The sequence below is a fragment of the Hemiscyllium ocellatum genome, chromosome 28, assembly GCF_020745735.1.
Source record: "Hemiscyllium ocellatum isolate sHemOce1 chromosome 28, sHemOce1.pat.X.cur, whole genome shotgun sequence".
NCBI lineage: Eukaryota > Metazoa > Chordata > Chondrichthyes > Orectolobiformes > Hemiscylliidae > Hemiscyllium > Hemiscyllium ocellatum.
The window spans coordinates 28,298,059-28,316,299 of NC_083428.1; the positions used below are offsets into that span (position 1 = coordinate 28,298,059).

The 18,241-nt window shown below is 42.5% G+C and overlaps 1 protein-coding gene across 1 annotated transcript in view; it reads left to right on the forward strand.

The window, feature by feature from the left end:
* Nucleotides 1-18,241, forward strand: part of LOC132829079 (neurturin) — a 136,726-nt gene that overhangs the window by 103,260 nt on the left and 15,225 nt on the right. Inside the window, exon 2 of the mRNA XM_060846382.1 lies at nucleotides 18,022-18,223. Coding sequence (XP_060702365.1) covers nucleotides 18,049-18,223 — 175 coding nt within the window. The 5' untranslated portion in view covers nucleotides 18,022-18,048. The remainder of the gene's footprint in view (nucleotides 1-18,021; nucleotides 18,224-18,241) is intronic.

The window sequence follows — 18,241 nt, forward strand, 5'->3', positions numbered from 1 at the left end:
TCAAATTGATTTCAAGGTTCTTTCATTTTTCGCCTCCTACTGCTACATCTGGGTAGATAGCTGCAGCTGAGTTGGAGAAAGCCTGTTGATTGATTTTTTTGGTCTCTGAAGCCTCTCTGTCTTTGGTGGCTACGTAGAGTGGCCCACGGCATAGAGGCTTCCAGCTGCTAGGGATCTCGTGCACAGGTTCCAGATGCAACCACCTCAGGATGGCCTGAGTTGGGTCTCTGGTAGAGTCATAGAGTCATATTCTCTTGGATTGGGAGTGGGATCTGGATGTTGCACAAACCCTTCAGTCCAACCAGTGCATGTTGACTATAATCCCAAACTAAACTAGTCCCACCTCCTGCGCTTGGCCGATGTCCCTCCAGACCTTTCTTATTCACGCACGTATCTAAATCTTTTGAATGTTGTAACTGTATCTGCATGTGACACCTCCTATAGAGGTTCATTCTACACATGATGTTTTAAAAAAAAAGTTGCTCCTCTTATCTTTTAAAATCTTTCTCCTCTCTCCTTAAGAGTATTTCCTCAAGTCTTGAAATCCTCCACTCGAAGGAAAAGACACCTCCTCTTCAGGAGACCTCTGGGGTACTCTGAGGTTAGATTAGATTACTTACAGCGTGGAAACAGGCCCTTCGGCCCAACAAGTCCAATCCGACCTGTCAAAGCGCAACCTACCCAGACCCATTTCCCTACATTTACCCCTTCACCTAACACTATGGGCAATTTAGCATGGCTAATTCACCCAACCTGCACATTTTTGGATTGTGGGAGGAAACTGGAACACCCGGAGGAAACCCATGCAGACAGGGGGAGAATGTGCAAACTCCACACAGGCTGTCACCTGAGGTGGGAACTGAACCCGGGTCTCTGGCGCTGTGAGGCAGCAGTGTTAACCACTGTGCCTTTGGGTGGGTGGCTGTCTATTGCTAACTCTCCTCCCTGTCAGCACACAGTGCCTCTTCACAGGGTCAAGTCTTGTCCCCACTAACCTAGCCAGTGAATGAATGCATATATGGCTCATGTGCAAGATGTAGAGCATATCTGACAGCTACTGCTGGACCTGTCTTCTCATGGTGATTCCACCCAGCCCACTGGAGGAAGCTGTATCCTGGAGGTACAATACCAGATATTGGCCAGACTCCCCTGAGCCACACCTCTGTGATCTCTGGCACTTCTGCAAGATGTTCGTCTGCTTGTTTATGCATCTCAGTGAACTTACCAATGGCTTACTCTAGATACATTACCTTTTTTAATTTCAAAAAATATACTTTATTTATAAAAAGTCTCTATACACAAAGTCACTAAAGAGGTTCAGTTCTTTCCAATCTTCACATTTGGAGAAACAAGCAAACATTGGAGTTTGGCTTTCTCAATAGTTCCAATGCACCCAAAGGCATTCCTTACTCATTAGATAGTTACCAGACCATAGGAGCTGCTCTCTCATTAGACAGAGATGCGACTGATGGTGATTTAACCTGCGGGCCACTGACCTCAGGCGAGGGAAGGGAGGTTAAGAAGGAGAGTCTGCCATGGTAACTTCAAATCGGTAATGAGAATTAAACCCACCCTCTTGACATTACACTGCTCTGTAAACCAGCAATCCAGCGAACTGAGCTAAACTGATTTTCCATTAGATACTATTTACATATACTTGAGGCACTGGGAAGTCTCCAATAACTGAATGGATCCCCATTGTACATTGACCAAAAGACCTTAGATGGTGGTCTTTCCCCACTGCACCTTGGAGGCAACTGCACCAAGATTTAGTGCACCCCTCTATCTTGGACCTTTGAATGTGCCAGTCTGGAGCTCTTAATCAAGGTCAACTTATTGTTCTGGCAGACCAATGAGTTTTGGATGGACCAATGAGTGTCTTTCACTGAATTGATGGTCCTCCAGGTGTAGTTGATGTTTTGTCTCAGTGTGCGTCTTGGGGAATAGCCAATACGGCACAGAGTCCTGTGTCACAGAGCTGCTCAGGATGAACCTTGCCAAAGACCATTGCATCACTCTCTAGACATCCTTTGCAAAGGCGCATCGGAAGGAGATGTGTGACAGTCTCTACCCCAATCGCAACTGTTTCGAGGGCAAGATGCATTGGTGCAGGGAGTCTGGGCATGCAAGAAGGATCTCTCAGATAGTGCCCATCTCACCACCAGCCAAGCAATGTCTTGGTGCTTGTTGGAAAGTTCTGGTAATGAGGTATTGTGCCAGATGACGTTGACAATTTGCTCGGGGAATAACGTGGCAGGATCCACCTTCGTTTCCTGTAGGTTCTCAAGGGTCTCACATGCTGACCATTGCCTGATGGACTTGTGGTCAAAGGTGCTTTTTTTTTTCGCAAATTTTGTCACAAAGGACAGGTGATACGGAGCAGCCCAACTTGCCACCATAGTGAATGTCTGTGTCCCTGCACTGGTTGGGGATGGAGAGGAAGACCTTGAAGTGGATTCTTCGAGCAAGCTGACTTTCCTCCTCAGAAGTGGTTCTTGAAGTGATGCTGGAGATGGACCTGTGCTTGGGCTTCTCTTGGATTGGGAGTAGGATCTAGATGCTACGCTGAAAAATATGATTTATTCATGTCGCCAGAAATCACCTTTACCTGAGATGGTTGCAAAATGCAACTACTTGACATACAGCTGGGAGTAGCAGAGTGCAGGCTTTCCCATTGCATGAAATGTCCAATCTCCTCTCCAGCACAAGGATGGTCCCTTTACGGTCGAGCTGTTCTGTAAAGAGACTCAGCCTTATGTCAGCAGTGACCCTCCAACCCCTATCTGACTTTGTTGTGCATCTCTTGCAGAAGGAGAGAAGTATGAAGAGACATTCACGTAGGTACACAAGCACTATATCTGTACTGACAGATGCAGATGGAAATGTAAACATCCAGAGCTGGATCTTCAGAGTTAGAGTAGCTTCAAAGCAATTAAGTATTATATGGTGCATGTGCCTTAGATAACTGCGGAGGTGTTAATCCAAGATCCACCTTTTGACGTTGTGTCCTGTCCAGTGCTACATTTCAGTGAAACCATAGCAGATCTGTAAGTTCTCCTCATTGAGAAGAAAGATCAGTGAAATTTTTCAATTTATTCAGGTGATCTGAATGAATCCAGACATCTGCTACCCCTGCCCCTGTGATGCATGATCAGTAGCAGCTCCTTTTACAATTTGAAGAGTGAACCCATTAGGTGTGTGAGAGCCAGTGCCAATGTGGTGTTAGTCATACAACATTGGTATGATGTTAATTGCGACACACTCAATGAACATGAGGCATTTTGCAGAGATGCCTGGTCCCAGTCTCCTGTGTGACAGTCCTCTATAGTGGCAAACTTACAATACTAGCTCAAACTCATAGGGGCCTGAAGCATTAAGTAAACAATGGCACCTCATCTGGCAGAGAGCAGCAGATTACTTATCCTAGCATAACCCTGGAGTCAGATTCTCTTGCACAGCTATGGCTGCTGATCTCTGTAGGGACTGGATCCAGGATGCCTTCATCAGTGAAAATGGCCTCTTGTTTCCATCCCACGGGAAAAAATGAATCCTTTTCTCTCCCAGACATTCTTAGTCAGAGACATACAGTACAGAAGAGGCTCTTCAGCCCATCAACTCTGCATTGACATATTTGCACTAATTCCATTTTCTGGCACTTGACCCACAGCCCTGAATGTAATGACACTTCACTCATCCACATTATATTTTAAAAGTTGAGAGATTTTCCGCCTCCATTACACTCCTAGGCAGTGCATTCCAGATACCCATCATCCTCTGGGTGAAGAACATTCTCTCAAATCTCCTCTAAACATCCTGCCTTTCATGTTCAAATTATACCTCCTTTGATCAAGAGGAACAGCTGTCCCTATCCACCCTGTCCATGTCCCTCATAATCTTGCATATTTCCATTAGATCCACCCACATCAGCCCTCCCTGCTCTTAAGAAAACAACCTGAACTTATCCAGCCTCTCACCATATCTAAACTGCTCGATCCCAGGTAGCATCCTGGTGAATCTCCTCTGCACCCCCTCCAGCATCATCACATCCTTCCTATAGTGCACTGACCAGAACTGCATACAGTACTCCAGCTGTAACCTAACCAAAGTTTTGTACAACTCCAACATAACTTCCCTGATCTTATAATCTATGCCACAATTGATAAAAACAAGCATCCTATATGCCTTTTTAACTACCCTAATTAACCTATCCTGCTGCCTTCAGGATCTGTTGACAAGCACCCCCTGATGCCTCTATTGCTCTGAGCTTCCTAGTATCCTGCCATTCATTGTGTACTCCCTTGTCTTGTTACTTCTTCCAAAGTGCATCACCTCACATTTTGTTTCAGGGTTAAATTCCATCTTTCCATCTGACCAATCTGCTTGTATCCTCCTGTAACCTCTGAACCTCCTTCCTGACTTGACTATTGGCCAAACTCCACGTCATCCACCAACTTACTGATCATTTCCCCCACTCCACATTCTTCTCACCTATATCATTTTTTACATATATAACACTAACAATGGGAATCCAGCACTGTGACATGCCGTTGAAAACCAGCCCCCAATCACACAAACAACTGTCTATCACCACCCGCTGTCTCCTGCCACATAGCCAGTTTGGATCCAATTTACCCTGTACTTTTACCTTCTTTATTAGTCTCTATGTGGGACCTTGTTGAAGGCCTTGTTGAAATCTATATAAACTGCACCACCCTCATCTGCACACCTGATTTATGTTCTGAAAAAAAATTCAAGCAATCTGGTTAGGCGTGAACTCCCTCTGACAAATTGATGCTGACTATCCCTGATTTAACTGTGGGGAAAGCATTTAGGGAAGCAAGGAACCACTTCTGGTCTCATCTCAAACATCTCCAGGGATGGTTATACCCCTGTTCTGCAAACAGTGAAGAGCTGTTCATGTGCCTTTTAAGTATGGTGCATAGAAGTTGGAGCCCAAAAGGTCTCCATGACCTTCAAAGCCTCCTAAATGTGAAATCTGGCATCCTACTTGCAATTGCAATGAGCTGAAGAATGTAATCACACAAGACCCACCAGTCCCTCCTGGAGTAATGTCCAATCCTACCATTCATCTTAAAAATAAAAAGGTTTTTCCTCATTTAATACATATAGAATCCTCCTGCACTGCAGGAGAGCTAGTCACACTCTGGCTGATCTCCATTCTCTCCGTCTCTTCTTGGATTTTTTTTGTTGGATCCTGTGAGAAAGTGATCATTTACCACTTTCAGAGCCGTTGCTTTCTCAGATGAGACCACCAGCAATCCTTAGTAGCCACACACTCAGATGACAAGCAACATGGGTTGGACTGGGACAGCACTACTATTATAGGACAAGCCAAACAGAGAACAGCCAGGGAATTCCTAGAGGCATGGCACTCATCCACAGATTCAATCAATAAGTATCGACCTGGACCCAATATACCGACCATTGCCGCGGACAGCTGGAACTGACAACCGAAGCGGCAGGTACAAATCACTATAAATGCCGGAGGAAACATCACAGAAGCGCTTCACAGGAGGGTCCTAAGCACTGAGGATGTCACCTAGACAGGGGACTGAACGTCTGCAACACAAATTCCCAGCTTGGCGAACAGAACCACAACAACCACTAATTTGTGTTTTGATCTGACTGAGAATCATTGTCTACTTCAAACTAACGAAAATGTTTAAGACCTCAGGTTTATGTCCTAAGAATGCATATGACAAACAGTACGACAGAAATTGGTAAACTTGGGTTAATGACCAACTGTTGTTGAACACTCCACAGAGTGCATAAAATAGCAGATATAGTTATGATAGGTCCCTAATATTTCTCACCAATACACCTAAACATTCGTGCATTTTGGTCACCAAACAAGTTTAAAACTTAGAATCTCTCAGGAAAGAGGCAAATTCTTAAACCTTTGAAGATGTAAACTTGGAACTCATTCAAAACCTTCTTCAACTCTTAATGACACAATGACCTGAATATTGACATGTACATGGCATGTAGAAAACTCAAGAAACTAGAAAAAGGTGCAATGGTGGCTGCTTTAATAATGGGATTAGCACAATAGAGAGACTTAACCAAGTGCAGGAACCGGGATGTAGAAAACATTGAGTAAATGGGAAATGATAAAGACAAGAAGTTACTTTTGGGAGTGGTGTACAGGGCTCCTAGCAGTTGGATGGACAATAAACAAACCGTGGCACGGTGGCACAGTGGTTAGCACTGCTGCCTCACAGCTCCTGAGACCCGGGTTCAATTCCCGACTCAGGCGACAGACTGCGTGGAGTTTGCACGTTCTCCCCGTGTCTGCGTGGGTTTCCTCTGGGTGCTCCGGTTTGCTCCCACAGTCCAAAGATGAGCGGGTCAGGTGAATTGGTCATGCTAAATTGCCCGTAGTGTTAGGTAGGGGGTAAATGTAGGGGTATGGGTGGGTTGCGGGTCGGTGTGGACTTGTTGGGCCGAAGGGCCTGTTTCCACACTGTAAGTAATCTAAACACCCAAACATCACATTTAAAGGCGGCACGGTGGCACAGTGGTTAGCACTGCTGCCTCACAGCGCCTGTAGACCCGGGTTCAATTCCCGACTCAGGCGACTGACTGTGTGGAGTTTGCACGTTCTCCCCGTGTCTGCGTGGGTTTCCTCCGGGTGCTCCGGTTTCCTCCCACAGTCCAAAGATGTGCGGGTCAGGTGAATTGGCCAAGCTAAATTGCCCGTAATGTTAGGTAAGGGGTAAATGTAGGGGTATGGGTGGGTAGCGGGTCGGTGTGGACTTGTTGGGCCAAAGGGCTTGTTTCCACACTGTAAGTCTAATCTAAATAATGAGAGCTTGTTAGAGAAGTACGGTAATAATCATGGAAGATTAAAGTCTACATATGGACAGGAAAATCATATTGGCAAATGTAAGCTAGATGAAGAGTTTATGTGCTGATGTTGGATATTTTCTTTATTATAACTGGAGGTAAACAGAGAGCAGATGGTGCTAGATCTGGTATTGTGCAACAAAATGGGATTAAGCAATGACCTCAGTGAATGTGCCCCAAGGTATCAGCTATCACGATATGATTCAGTTTTCAGTTTGAGGGAGAGTAGTGGGTCTAAGATAAGTATTTTAAACTTTAATAAGACAGTTAGGAGAGCATGAAAGCAGAGCTAGCTGAAATGGACCAGCAAGTTAGGTTTATAGCAAGAGAGCTACAGCAACAGACATTTGAAGAGCAATTTCAGAACACACATGCTTTAAAATATTCCAAGAGAAAAATTCCAAGGCAAGGACCTCCTATTCATAATTAATTTTATACCATATCAGACTTAAAGAAAAAAACATATAATTAGAATATGAGCTAAAGATATGTGGAGATACAAATACAGAGAGTAAGAGTTTTTATACCTATTTCAAAAGATAGTTAACAAAATGAGCATTGTCCTATAAAATGCGAGTCTGAGGAATTGTTAGTGGAGAAAAAGTTGATAACAGATAATTTGGTATTTTGCACCAGTCTTCGCCTCAAAGTGGAAGGGCAGAAAAAACTCAAAGCTACAATCACTAGGGGAGTGATACTGAGCAAATGGTTGAGTATTGAGTTGTCCAGTCCTAGGAATTTGGTGGACGTCATCCTAGTGTCTTGAAGGAAATGACTAATGAGAGATTTAATGCGTTAGAACTTTGAGATACAGGGAAGATTGAATTCCATTGAGATGTGAATGTAACTCCATTATTCAAAAATGAAGTGAGATTTACAAAGTGGGAAACCACAGTAAATTTAAAGCAAGATATTGTGGATGCTGGAAGTCTGATATAAAACCATGAAGTGCTGTAGAAACTCAGCAGGTTCTGGTAATATTTGCAGAGAGAGAAATAGTTAATGTTGTGAGTCCAGTATAACTGCAGAAAAATGTTGACAGATGTGCTGAGTTTCTCCAGCATTTTGTTTATATAGGAAGAAACTATAGATCAATTAGCTTAACATCTGCCATGGGAAAATGTTAGAAGCTACTATTAAAGATGTTATAGCAGATCACTTTGCAAAGTTCAGGGTAATCAGGCAGTCAGCATGGTTTTGTGAAAGGAAAACCATGTTTAATTAATTATTGGAGTTCTTTGAGGAAATAACATGTGCTGCGGATAAAGGAACCCAGTGGGATGGAAATACTGCATTCGATTTCCAGAAGGCATTTGATAAGGTGCCACAGCAAAGGCTGTTACAGAATATAAAGGTTCATGATGTACTGGGTAACATATTGGCATGGAAAGAAGATTGGCCAGCTAACAGTGAGCGGGCACACATGGGTCATTTTCTGGCTGACATTGATATAATGAGTGGTGTGGGATCAGTGCTGGTACCTCAACTTCTAAAGTTTCAACTAAACAACTTAAGTGAAAGAATGAAAAGTATAATTGCTAGATTTGCTGACAACACAAAGCTAGGTAGGAAGGCATGTTGTTGAGGCAACATTGGAAAGCTCCAAAAGTATACAGATTTAAGTGAATGGTCAAAGATTTGGTAAAAATAGTACAATGTGGGGAAATGAGAAAGTGTCCATTTTTGCAGGAAAATTTAAAAATAAACATATTATTTAAACTGAGAGATTGCAGAGCTCTTATGATGCAGAGAAATCTTGTTATTCTAATTCTTTAATTACCAGTTACAGAAAGTGATTAGGAAAGCTAATAAAATGTTATCACTTAATGAGACAAGTTTGAATTTCAAAATAGGGAGCTCATGTGAAATAATTGCACAGAGGCTGTTTTCCATCACCAAGTCACCCTTTATGCACAGTCCATGGACTCTGATCAGCAAGCTCAGAGCTAGTCCCCAGAGTGAGGAGACTCTGACACTCATTTTTACATCTGTCAGCCAAGGCTCCCTAATCGGGGTATTAACCTGGGCCAATCAAGGATCTCACACTCAAAGTTCCACTTGGCCAACCCTGTTCCAATCATTGATCACCTCCATCCCAGGTCAAGGATGTAGGTCCATTCTTTGTCCTGTAGCTTCGCTTGAGACATTTTCACATCCGGTCCGGTTCCTCTGACTCTGACATGGGTGGCATGTAGCAGGCCGTAGTCCTCTTGTGCTTACCTTTCTTCAGGTGGTAACGATATCGAGGTTGCGTCCATCACAAACTCTGAAGTTTCTTCGATGTGGGATGAAGGGGGAGAACCCACAGTTTCTGACAGCCTTTCCCCACCCCACCCCAAATCATTCAGGAATACCTGGGTTAACCTCGTGCAGAGCGTTCTCCCCGTCAGTAATTTTGTAGGAGCTATCCCTGTAGTTGTGTAAGGGATGGTCCTATAATCAAACAGGAACCGGGGCAGTTTGGTGTTGAGTGAAACTGTAGGCTGTTTCTTTAGGCCTGCCTTCAGCCTTTGGACTGCTTTTCCACCATTGGACAGTGGATGGTATGGAGCTGTCTGAACATGCGGAATGCCCATTTAACTTGAGAAAATACTCAAACCCCCTGCTGGTAAATGATGTCCTATTGCCTGTGACCAATACTTCTGGGAGTCACAACTGATATTAACTGCTTTTCAATCATCATTCCTGATTTTGATGAATGAGCTCTGTGTGCACATTCATCCACAATGACCAGGACCATTGAGCCCATGAAAGGGCCGGCATAGTTGACATATAATCAAATAGGGTTTGCCTGACCATTCCCATGAATGTTGGAGCTGCTGGAGGTAATTTGAAATAAGGGGTTGAAAATAAGGTGGAGATGAAGAATTTTCTTTTGTTGAGGTGTTAAACTACCTATTCGAGGCTGCTCAGGGAATCCCTGATGGACTTGACTTGTAAACCTCCCTTGGTTTGTCCCTGAGATCGTACTCTGTGGTAATCTGGAATATAAAACTCTTACAGACTGTTTTAGTTTAAATTATTACCTTTATTTACCAATGAATTGAATGGAATTGAATTTATTGTCATGTGTACCAAGGCACAGTGAAAAGCTTTGTCTTGCGGGCAATATAGGCATCAGAGTTAAGTAGCATAGATAAGTAAATAATAGTTAACAGTAACAAAAACACAGGTACAGGCGAATGTTAAGAGTTTGTGAGTTCATTCAGTATTCTAACAACAGTAGGGTAGAAAATGTTACAAAACTGACTGGTGTGTGTATTTAGGCTTCTCTACCTTCTCCCCAATGTAGAGGTTGTAGAAAAACATTGTCAGGGTGGGATAGATCTTTAAGAATGCTGGTGGCCTTTCTTTGCAGTGGGCCTGGTAGATGAATTCTATAGATGGGAGGTTGGCCTTTGTGATTGTCCAGGCTGAGTTCACCACTCTCTGTAATCATCTCTGATCTTGAATGGTATAGTTGCCACACCAGGTAGTGATACATCCAGACAGAATGCTTTCAATGGCACACCTATAAAAATTGGCAAAGGTGTATTCGCCATCATGCCCAATATCCTCAGCTATCTGAGGAAGAAGAGACATTGGGCATTTGTAACCAGTGTGTCTACATGAAGAGTCCAAGAAAGCTTGTTGTGGATGACCACTCCCAGGAGCTTGACACTCTCCACTCGTTCCACCTCTCTGCTGTTAATGTGTAGGAGGCATGAGTAACATCCCTCCGAAAGTCAATATTAAGTTCCTTGGTTTTGCTGGCATTGAGAGCTAGGTTGTTCTCAGTGCACAATTTTTCCAGGCCTTCCACCTCCCCTCTATAGCCTGTTTCATCGCCATCTGAGATTCAACCGACTATGATGGTGTCATCAGCGAACTTGTAAATGGCATTAGTCTGGTATTTGGCGACGCAGTCATCGGTATACAGGGAGTACAGTAGGGGACTGAGTACGTATCACGGGGGGGTTCCAGTGTTGAGTGTTAGTGACAATGAAATATTGTCCCCAGTCTTCTTTGATTGAGTGTGGGCTGTGGGTCAGGAAACTGAGGATCTTGTTGCAGAGACTGAGGTTTAGTCTGAGATCACTAAGTTTATTAATCAGTCTCAGGGGAATAATAGTGTTGAAGGCCGAACTGTAGTCAATGAGTAGGATTCTTATGTAGCTGTTCATGGTGTCAAGATGTTCTAGGGAGGAGTGAGGGGCAAGTGATATGGCATCTGACATGGAGTTGTTGTTCTGATAGGCAAATTGGAGTGGGTCAAGAGTAGTGGGGAGGTTGGAGTTGATTAATGCCATGACCAGCATTTCAAAGCACTTCATGACCACCGAAGTTAGGGCCACTGGGCGGTAGTCATTGAGACATGCTGCATGAGCCTTCTTAGGCACAGGGATGATGTTGATTGACCCTCTTGAAACAGGTAGGAACAGTGGCCTGCTGCAGGCAGAGGTTGAAGATATCTGAGAAGACCTCTGTCAGTTGACCTACACATGCTCTGAGTGCACGGCCTGGTACTCCGTCTGGTCCATCGCTTTCCTTGGATTCACATGAAGGAAAACCGATCTGACCTCTGATGCAGTGACTGTTGGGATAGGTTTGTGAGGATGGGACAAATGTTACACTATAACATAGGTGCCTACAAGCCAGACTTGAGCTAAGGTTCTAAAACCTTTAGTAGAGTAGCAGAACCAGCTCTTACCCCTACGAGCCCTCTCGGGCTACTTCCCTTATTGCTGCACACCAGCTGTCTTCATACAGAATTTGATATTAAAATTACAAAAATGCCGCATGTCCTGAATCAGATAAGTAACAATAAAATGGCAAAAGTTTGCAAAGGGAAAGAAATGCATTGACAGGTCAGTGTACGCTTGACTAATTAAGCTACATGCACATCAAAGTGGGATCAAGCCAGGCCAGATGATCAATTGTTTTGGCTAGTACATCATAATGAGAGACTAGTCTTAATTATGTTGAAAGGTCATGAGGTAACCTCACTCAGCTAACATGTCCAATATCATTGTCCTACAAAATGGCTTTTTCTTTTAAAATCATTTTTAGATTCCCAGAATGCAAATTAAATGCATAACATTCCTGGATCTTGGGCTCCAGGGAACAACACACAAACATTTAATCCATGACAAGCCAGTGTTCACTCCAATCACAGCATAAATAGTTAAACTTTCCACCAACTTTAATGATGTGTGTGTGTCTCTCTCTCTGTCTCCCTCTCCCCCTCTCCCCTCAGTGTTCCTGAACCCTTCAGTCAGTGATTGTAATTTACAGAAGAATGTTTTCTCTCTCTCACTTACACAAGAACATCTTCCAACTTTCAGCCTTCATGTTTTCCTAGCCTGTAAGGATAATGAGACATTTACTTCCCAGAGCAGTCAAGGTAAGGGAGCTGAGCTTCATAAATTCAAATCTGCTCAGTGTGATATACATGAAAATGGATCAAGATTGTTCTATTATATTTAGATTAGATTAGATTACTTAGTGTGGAAACAGACCCTTCGGCCCAACAAGTCCACACCGACCCGCCGAAGTGCAACCCACCCATACCCCTACATTTACCCCTTACCTAGCACAACCTAACACCACGGACAATTTAGCATGGCCAATTCACCTGACCCGCACATCTTTGGACTGTGGGAGAAAACCGGAGCACCCGGAGGAAACCCACGCAGATGCTGGGAGAATGTGCAAACTCCACACAGTCAGTCGCCTGAGTCGGGAATTGAACCCGGGTCTCGGGCGCTGTGAGACAGCAGTGCTAACCACTATGCCACCGTGCCGCCCATATGACATGCATATTCCATGCAGTTTATGAAATTACAAGTTCTTTTCCTATTAAGTGTGAGTTACGAGTCTTTGGTATATATCAGCAATTTAGTTATCCAGCATCCTATTGTGAAATATGCGCCTCCAGCCTCCAGCGTGAGAAGGAAGTACTGCCACACATTCCACGAGTGAACAAATGTTATCACCTTATTTACAATGATCCATTGACACGAAGAACAGACGTCCCCAATTCTTCTGAACAAGCACTTTCCCGCATTCTCTGCAGCAAATGTGTCACATCTAAGGCTACATGCTTTCTCAGAGGGTCTTGAGTCTTTGGAACTCTCTTCCTTTCTTTCTCAATAGGTGGTAGAAGTACAGCATTCAAATGTTTTTAAGACAGAGGTAGATAGGTTCTTCGTAAGCAAGGGGATGACAGGTTCTCAGGTGTAGATGGAATTGTGGAGTAATCAGATCTACTATGGATAGTAGAGTGGGCTTGAGGGACTGAATGGTCTACACTTGATTCTAATTTGCATACTTATATATTCATCTCACTCTGAATCTAGTTTAGCAGCAATACTTTCTTCCTAGGTTTGGACTCCATGTTGGATAATGGTCAATGGCGGAGATTAAAGGAACAGTTTGTTCTAGCTGTTCACAAGAGCTCCAGGGATTCTTGACCAATCCCAGAAAGACCCTAGATAATCTAGAAGGGATAATGGCAGTAGCAAAATTCATTGAAAGCTCAGGCCCAAGGGGAAGCCAGATGAATGAAATCCGAGAAGGCTGTTAGGATGCATAAGAGATGTATCCCAATGCAAATCTGCATTATTGGGAGAGTGGACGGAAAAATTAGTGGTGAATTGTACTATAGCACAGGAGTTTAACATTCTGCTTCTGTGTACATCAGTGTGAAGGATATCAATGAATAAAACTCTTTCCATTTCAGGTACAAAATGTCAGTATCAAGCACTCTCAGACCCTGGAAAACAGTGTCTGTTGGAGAGTGAAGCTCACTGTAGCTACTCTGCTACATTAACGTGCATTAACCCTGTGTGACATTGCCAATTCCCTTGATAACCACCATCACAGCCTCTTTGATTGAGATTGTCACTTCAGTGCCAATTAGTGTGTAACCAGGACAATGCGTAGAGTGAAATTTCATCCCATAGTGTTTGAATCCAGCTTGACTGATCGTATAAAAGTACAGTATGTAAACCATTGCATCAAGAATTCACCTTTACAATGTAAGCATACAGATAGGGAGAACACTTGATTGCAAAGAAACCCTTTAAATTTATTGTATTGTTATCACCAGTGGTTAACATTTCAAAACGTAGCAGGCCAATGAAATTACTGGACACTTCTTCCAACAATTAGCTAAATTGGTACCATTAGTTCATCAATGGTAAGTGTTTACCACTCAAAACTGAAATGGGAAGCAGCAATAGAATTGCTAAACTGTACTGCCAAAAATATGGTTGATGTGCTTGGAGAAACATCCAAAATTTAAAAACCATGCACCCGAGCAAGTTGCAAAGAAAAGAGTCAATTATCCAATGTTCTCTAACACTGATAGCTGAACTCCCAAAACCGACTAAACCAGCTATGTTCACTCATCCAGGAATGTGCACTGATCATAAATGTTGGACATAATGGCACGGTGGCTCAGTGGTTAGCACTGTTGCCTTACAGCGCCAGGGACCCGGGTTTAATTCCTGCCTCGGGCAACTGTGTGGAATTTGCACATTCTCCCCGTGTCATCCGGGTGTGCCAGTTTCCTTGCATAGTCCAAAGATGTGCAGGTCTGGTGAATTGGCCATGCTAAATTGTCCGTAGTGTTAAGTGCATTAGTTAGGGGTGAATATAGGGGAGTGGATCTGGGTGGTTGCTCTTCGGAGGGTCAGTGTGGACTTGTTGGGCCAAAGGGCCTGTTCCCACACTCTAGGGAATTGAACCTAATCTAATCATATCATAAGGGAATGAATAGATGAAAATGCTATAAATGGTGCAGGTTATGACTAGGTAAATGAATGATAAGATGTCAGCAGATATCCCCAAGGTGAAGCTAATTATGGGGGTAAATAGAGTTATGGATCGACTAAAGAGGATTACGGACAATGTTACAATACAAGACAGACAGCCAAGCCAAATCGGCCTTTCTCCCTCAGTATTCAGTAAAACTGAATGTTGAAGGCCACCAAATAGTCACTTTAATGGTTCCTGAATTTTGAATGACCAATCCCAGACATTGTGAATAATTAATTTCCAGATTCAATTTTGCATCTTAAACAAAAGACTTAACTGTTTATTAGATACACAACACCTTGACCAGATAGAAAATTAAACAGCATGGTAAATTGATTAATGTCTGTGCTTTAAACCAAATTTTTCTTCCATCCGTTTACACAAAAGGCAGTAAAATATAGGAGGAGAATTAGACCAAGTAAGAGAACAGAGTATGAAAAGGCACAGGAATCTAACTTCAGACACAGTAGACAAGGTGACAGTTATGAGAGGGGGGCAGTCAATGCAGGACCGAGGGTGTTGTGCTTAAATATGCCCAGTACATGGAATAAGGTAAATCAGCTTATTGCGCAGATTGAAATTGGCACATATGATGGTGTGGGTATCACAGAGAATGGCTGCAAGGGGATCATGACCGGGAACTCAATATTCAAAGGACAGGCAGATGGGCAGAGAGAGTGGGGTTGCTTTGTTAATAAGAAATGAAACTAAAAATAGACAACAAGTAGTGAGTCAGGCGGCTTGGAATCTGTGTGGGTAGAATTGAGAAACCACAAAGGAAAGAAGACCCACAAGTCATTTCCAGTGCTCAATTCAAATTGATTGAAAAGTAAAATTTAAAATGGAAAATTAGCGAAGGTTCGAATGACGGGTGCAGGATTTACAGATAGGTGAAAGGTTAAAATATAAAGATTTTTTATTTTATGTATTTTTGCTTGTGAACTGAAATGGGAAAAGAACTGTTTTTAATGTCAAGGCTGTTGAAGGATTACTGCCTTTTTTTTTAAAGAAAGCAAGTGACCTGCTAATCATTTTAAGTGCTATTAACACAGCTGTTTGTGCTAGTGGTGGAAAGCCAAGCTGAAGTCTAGGGGTTTTGGCAGCAAGAAGTAGCAAATTGGTCTATAGACTAGTGACCAGTTATTGATAACAAAGGTCTTCTGCTGGCCAGCAACAAATGTGATTGGCTCCCAGGTGGCTGAACAACTTAGCTTCTATTCCAAACATACACACCACTATCAGACCTCTGGAAGGAAAGGAGCTGTTCTTGCTTTGCATTAAAGAGTACATGAAACCTGAAAATAGACTGCTTATTTCTCCTCATCAGTTGCTGGAAGCTGTGACTTTTAATTACTAAGCCAGAGACCTTGTATAAGAGTGAGCAAGTTTTACCTGGAGAAGTAAGATTGAGAAGCAGTATTCTGATTAACATAAGGATCATTTCAGCCAACCCTGTGGAAAGAGATCCATTTTTTCTCTCTATCCAGAACACCCATGTATCTGTGTGTGTGTGTGTGTGTGTGTGTGTACGTACAGAGATATAAAGAGATTACACTTAGGTAGTAGACTTGATGGCTCTTATCTGTTAATCCATATCTAAAATCTATTTCTTTATAATAAATAGCAATTCTTGTTAAATAGAGAAATCTGGTCCATGATTTTTGTTAACCTGGGTCTAAAAGACATGTGAATTGGGTGTTCTGTGTATTCGTATAAAATCTTTAACTTCTGTTAACTGGAAATTGTGGGCTTGATTTCCAGCAAACCATCCAATAGGGTGTAACAATAGTCAGGTACATGTTTATAAGGACATAAGATTAAGGTCTGATGTGAGGGATTGTGGTGAGAAGTGGGTCAGTTAACTTAGTTGGCTGGGTGGTTGGTTTGCGATGCAGAGTAATGCCGACAATGTGGTTTCAATTCCCACACTGGCTGAAGTTACTATGAAGGACTCTTCTTCTCAAACCCCCCACCCCATCCGCCTTGCCTGAGATGCTGTGACCCTCCGGTTAAACAACCAACAGTTACCTATATCAAGTGAGAGAGTTGCTCTATTGTCTGGTAAGACATGGCAACTTTACCTTTTTCTGGTTAACACCAGATTGTATCATGACAGTATTATGAACAAGAGAACATTAACAGCTGGCTCCCAACATTGTCGCCAGATTGATATGATACAGTGGATGGATTTGTTCAGGTGGAAAATGATGAATAAGCTCAGATTAGAGATAGATGTCGTTCTATATATGTATTAGTTTATAGACAGGTAAATGGTTCTTTACATTCATTCATTCATTTACAGATAGGTGTATGGTTATAAATGAATATGGTATTATAGATAAATGCAAGGTTGTGAATAAATGTAAGATTGTAAGTAATTATTGAATTCCAGATTGGAATTTGCCAATTTAGCACCATTCTACTTTAACACAGTTGCAGATCAATGTAGTAATTTACTCATACAGCAACACTGCTAAGGATATGCCACCATTTTACAATTTTGCCAAATGTGCTTTTAAAGGATTGTAATTTAACATAATTTAACATTTGGAACAATTCCACCTCCGTATTTGTTCACCTAACAATTATTTTCTTTCTTTCCTCTCCTGTCTCCTCAGTGCTGCTCCGGCCTATTGCTTCTCAAAGACATTCTGACTAAAATCTCTGGAACTTCTGTTCTCAGGAAAGTTTTCATTCATTTGCATGCATCAGCCAAAAACACTTTTACTTCCAAGAAGATTCAGTAAGCAATGCCGAAGGGGAGTGTTTCCTTAATCATCAATAACAACAATCACTAACACGCTGGCCAGTCCCGTATATGACAGGCAGGCAGAGGAGATATACCTCTGGATGTCCAGGAAATACACGTGAAGAACTAGCTGGTCTAATTCCAGAACATGTTGCTTTGTCCCGGAATGGAATAAGTATTTGAATTGTTTTCATTTGTGGGTTTTGGAATGAAATGCAAGTAGGCTAAATTTTTTCAAGAAGTCACAAGAATACCATTCAATATAATGAGTGGTTTAACATCAATAAGTATTTGTTTTCTTTCTCATATCAATTCAAGAGTTGCAAATAGAAATATGTAAGGATTGATGCTCCAAACTCCTACTCCTAAGAGTATGTTCTTAATGGGGAGAATTCATAGATTCAGAGACTTATTGCCTGAAAAGAAGCCATTTAGTCTATAGTGTCTGCACTGGAAATTGGTTTTTTGGTTTTATCTACTTGCACCTCATTAAACCTTGCAGACCAAGTAAGGTTCCAATCCATGACAGCCAAACAAACAACCAGAATGATACAGTTATAGACATAATGCCCAAAGCTAACACTGCTTTTTGTTGTGTTTTGCAGGGCCCTGCTGCTGTGACATGCTCTAAGATGAAGGTATGGAAGGTAGTGGTGGTCGCCTCAATGCTCTTCAGTACCATATTTTCAGCTCTTGTTTACAGAAACATGTCCATTAGAGGGAGAACAATTACTCCATCCTCATCAGAAGAGCAGCAGTCCCAGGACCCAAGACTGCCACCCAGCCCCCAGTCTTACAAAGTGAAATGTAAGGGACCAGTACCTT